The sequence below is a fragment of the Condylura cristata genome, unplaced genomic scaffold, assembly GCF_000260355.1.
Source record: "Condylura cristata isolate star-nosed mole 26May11 unplaced genomic scaffold, ConCri1.0 scaffold00028, whole genome shotgun sequence".
Classification (NCBI taxonomy): Eukaryota; Metazoa; Chordata; class Mammalia; order Eulipotyphla; family Talpidae; genus Condylura; species Condylura cristata.
Genome location: NW_004567129.1, coordinates 27,249,805 through 27,254,384, shown reverse-complemented (window position 1 = coordinate 27,254,384; position 4,580 = coordinate 27,249,805). Strand labels below are relative to the sequence as shown.

The 4,580-nt window shown below is 59.9% G+C and overlaps 1 protein-coding gene across 2 annotated transcripts in view; it reads right to left on the bottom strand.

The window, feature by feature from the left end:
* SIPA1L3 (signal-induced proliferation-associated 1 like 3) overlaps positions 1-4,580 on the bottom strand; it is a 168,984-nt gene that overhangs the window by 28,033 nt on the left and 136,371 nt on the right. For both annotated transcript variants that reach the window (XM_004690584.2, XM_012730738.1), the window contains exons 14-15: positions 3,896-4,014; positions 1,441-1,868 (exon numbers count right to left, since the gene is read on the bottom strand). In XM_004690584.2, the coding sequence (XP_004690641.1) occupies positions 1,441-1,868; positions 3,896-4,014 (547 nt within the window). The remainder of the gene's footprint in view (positions 1-1,440; positions 1,869-3,895; positions 4,015-4,580) is intronic.

Below are 4,580 nucleotides of genomic sequence, written 5' to 3'. Positions count from 1 at the left end.
GAGCTGTGAGTGAAACGAACGAATGAAGGAGCTGCCTGAAAGAGTTGTGGGTTCAAAAGCTTAAGAAGAACCATCGTGGGAGGGGGGCCGAGACAGACCTAACCCACTGGGGCCCATTCTCTCTCCACTTTCACTTTTCTGGGCTCCCTGACTCATGGGGCGAGGGGAGCAGTGGCACTGGGAGCTCTCAAGCGGAAGGGCTTCCGGCCTGCAGAGAACCACCATGAGATCCTTCGAGGGGCGGCAAGAGGTACCGACACGCCTTACACAGACCAGCGTAGACCAGGAAGTTTCTGCTTCCCCTTTTGGCACAGATATTTCCATGAGGACGTGGGCATAGGCCTCTGAGGATGGAGGCCCTGGTGGTCTGGGTGCGTGTATCTTGTGTACAGATGCTGTGGTTCTAGAACTGGCAGAGGCATCGAGTCCGGGGGACGGTGGCTGAGGGGGTCTGTATGGGTGCCCCTAGCTAAGGCAGCTCAGGAAAGGAAGGGAGACTGTGACCTCAAGGACCTAGCGGGGGAGGGCAGACATCTGAGGAGCCCCAGGGTTGAGGCCCAGCCCTGTGACAGCAAAAGTTTTGGCCCTGCATGGTGGCGGTGTTCGCGGCTTTCATCCTATTGTCAAGAGCCCGCAGCCCAGACTCCCACCCTGGTTTCTCACTGCCAGTCCTCACATCCACCCCTGCTTGCCTCTCTAACTCAGGTTCTGGAAGTGTGGACCAGCACTGCTAGGTGCTTTAAAACGTGCCTGTTTCCAGGTGCCACTGTGACCCACAGAACTGGGAACTCTGGGTACACCCCGGCAATCTGGGCTGATCAGCTCTCCAGAGACCGCCACCCTTTACTGTGGAGGCTGGAGGGCTAAACTGTGATGGCCCAGCTGTCCTTGCAGCTGGGACGGTCATGTGACCCCGTCTGCTGAAGGGGGTTCTGGGAAAGCACCTACTGCCTCCACAGGAAGACCCACCGCCCTCACCTGGAGACTAGAAGCTGCAGGCAACACGGTAAGGAGAACAGAAAAGGAAAAGAGGGTACCAGGGCCTAATGGGGTTCCCTGAACTGCAGCACCAGCCTGCTCTTCCCTCTCCGCACTCCCTTTTAGCACACTGCTAAGCCTATTTTGGGGTCAGCTTTCCTCTCCTCTCCAGCCAAATAACTCCTCACAGATAGTCTGTGACTGCCTCCAGTGAACATAAAAATCTCTTGTCTCCTGGAAAGCAAGACTGAGGGTCAGCCAGGATTTCTCTCCTTCTAGCTGGGCACTAGGGGTTTGCTTCCCAACTTGGAAGCAAACTAGTGTGCAAGCAGGTTCAGATGCAAATGTGTTTCCGCAGAGGGGAACCCCACTCTCATGGCCAAGGGAGGGAAAGAAAGGACAAGGTCCGGGGGAAGCTGATGGTGTTCAGGGTCCCGTGGGCCCGGCTAGTACAAGCCTTACCTGGGCTGCCTTGGTGGGTCGCGGCTGCCCCCTGCCAGGCCGGTTGGAGTGCTGGAGCCTGAGGAGTACAGCTTCGGCCGGTAGCCCTTGCTCTGGCCAGCCACTGCCGGAGCGGGTGAGACTTCCCGCCGCCTGTCCGTGTGGTGGGGCCTCCCAGCGGCCTCTCGGCCACCCCCACAAAGTCCCATACTTCCGGGGGGCTTGTGTGGCTTGGCGGGCCGAGGAGTCTTGGCCAGAGACAAGCAGCTGGGACTGGAGGTGTAGAGGGCGGTGTCGATGCCGCTGTCGCTGGAGCCGCCCTTGGAGAGGGGGTCTGGCTCGGGCTCCAGTGGGTCCAGCGGCTCAAACCAGCGGTCGTCGCTGTGGCTGCTGGACGCGTTGCTGGAGAGGGTGTTGCTGCTGGAATGACTGGAGTACTGGGGCTCTCCCTGGAAGGCAAGAGACGGTTTGCAGAGAGGCCAGGCAGACCCTCCCTTCCCTCTCTGGGTCCTCCGTCTATGTGGGTCTGAACCTGGGCCAGACCGTTTTGAACCCACTAGTGGGTCACTGACTCAATTTCCTGATCCTCAGTTTCCACCTCTGTAAAATGGGCTTGATAATCACCCCAAGTCGGGAGGCTGCTTGGAGAGATGAGTCACTGTGTACGTAGGTGCCCCCCCAACATCCAAACTGGGGCCCTGGCCCTTCCTCCTCAATCTTCTCCCCCGTCTCCTTACGGTGCTTCCAGCCTCACAGTATTCAGCTGCCCTAATCCCCGGACCCTGCTCTGGCCCTCACGCCTTGTCTAGTCCAACAGCAAATCCTGCTGCTCGCATCTTCCAAACAGATCCAGGATCCGGCGCCTTTCCTCCCTCCATGGCGCCCAGGCCCCGCTGGGTCACCTCAGCTTCCTCTCTGGCTTCCTACTCCTGCCAGCACACCACCCCTACCCGAGTTTGTTCCCTGCATGCAGTCAGAGGCACAGGCCTTCGCAGCTCAGAACCCTCGCGTGGCTCTCTCCTGCTCGGGGCTTGCGAAGTGAGGGGCCTCACCACGGCCCGCGGGGGCCTACGTGACTGTTCTCACGTCTGAACCCCTCTCCTCCCTTCTTCATCAATGTGCTCCGGCCACACTGGCCTCCTTGCTGTTCTGAGTGTTCTAGGCACACCTGCACCTCAGGGACTTTGCACCTGCTTTTCCTGCCATCTGCAAAGCTTTCCCCCTGCTCGTCTCAGGGCTCACCGTAAAAGTCACAAAGTAAACTGCATGTAAGCTTTCAGCTCCTCGAGGGCCACCTGTTCCTCAGGTGGGAACAGAGCTGACACTCTCTCCCCTCAACCGCCAGGGCTTTCTTTCCCAGCAAGATCAGTTCCTGGTGTTATTAACGTGCCCATTTTTCTGTGCAGGGTCTGCTGCCCGCACTGGGAGGTCAGCTTTGTGAGGCCGGGGGCTCGTTTATCCTCTTTAGCACTGAGGTTCCAAAGCCTGGCATGCCGTCAGTGCTCCTCAAACACCCACCGGATGAGGGGCTGCCAAGAGCTCGCCAAAGCTGTCGCTACTTCCTGGGCACCCAGGGCCACGTTTCCCAGCTTCCCCTGCGGTTAGGTGTGGTCAGTGACAGAGTCCTGGCGAGTGCGATGTAAGTGGGAGTGATGGATGCCCTTTCCAGGCCCGGGCTGTGAACATTTCCCAAGTGATCCTGCCTCCCTCCCCTCCCCACCTGCTGGAGCAGGGCAGGGATCCAGCAGAGGGCCCCAGGCCTTCCTGGGAGAGAACCCCACCACCGAGCCGCCCAGGGAGGGGCCTCATCCTGCATCATCACGTGGGAAGTGCTCGCTGAAGACCTGTGCTGAATTGTTAACAAGGTGGAAAGATGTTTCTGTGCTGAGAGGACACAGATGTGGGTACTGCCCGCTACAGCAGTTAATCCACCGCCCTGCCTGCCTGTGCTCAACCGACACTCAAGCGGACGCCCCCCGCCAGGGTGGGGGGATCAGCAGGCATGACATCACAATCGCGCGTGTGCTCGCGTACACACGCACAGAATGTTCTTACAAAAGGGCCCCTGAAGGCGCCCTCTCCCCTCCCTCCAGAGGCGGGAGGCTGTCCGTGAAGCGGGAAGGGGCTCTGGGCAGACACCGAATCTGCCTGCACCTCGGACTTCCCAGCGTCTGGAACCGAGAGGCAAACGGACACTGCCCGGAAGCATCCCAGGTCGCAGTAATTTGCCAGAGCGGCCAGCGGACGACCTCCCACGGCTGACGTGATGAAGGGGGAACCTCGCTCCAGCAGGGGCGGCCTGGCAGGGAGGGCTGCGGCGGCTGTGCGCGGGGCTGGCTCGGACTCCAGGCGCACCGGCCCCTTTGCACAGCTGGCGCGGCCACGGTGGTGGAGAGCTCACGTGTGCGCGTGTGTGGAGACCCGCGGCCAGATGGGGTCGCCCGGCCCGCAGCGGTCAGGCAGGGCCCAGACTCACTCTGGAATGTCTGTTGGGGGAATCTTTGCCTGCTGCGTCCTGCCTGGAGGCGTGCTTGCTCCCGCTGCTCGCAGCCATGGCCGAGAGCCGGGCCTGGGCCGGCACATGCCACAGAGGCTCTGCAGGAAGACAGGACACACACGGCTGTTAGAAGGTTCAGGCCCCGGCCCCAGAGCGGGCATGGCGGTCCCACCCCTCTGCCACTTGCCCGCTCAGCTCGCACGGGCCATGACCCAGCCACTAACGTCGCAGGATACAACACACTCAGTAAGGGAAGGTTTGCCAAGCACTTACTAATAGCCAGGCACCATTTCTGCATCCCAGAGGTCAGCACACCCCTCCATTGTCATCCCGAAGGGCTTGGAGCACAACCTCACCCTCACTGTGACCATGAGGTTTCCATTTTGTGAGTTAATCGTCCCTGTCCTGTACCCATTTCACTACTAGACCGGCTGCTTTGCATCTTACTGGGCAACAGAGTTCATCAGTAGCAATCCCTTGCTGTTAAATGCACCTCACGTTTTTGTTAAAGGAAATGGGGTCACCTTTATGCATACAGAAATGGGGTACAGGCGAGAGATGCAGGGGGTAGAGAATTCACCAGAGACAGAGTGGGGAGCAGAACAGGCAGATCGACGAAGTACACTGCTGAGGGGAGCAGCGGGCGGGTCAGGAGAGGTCTGCC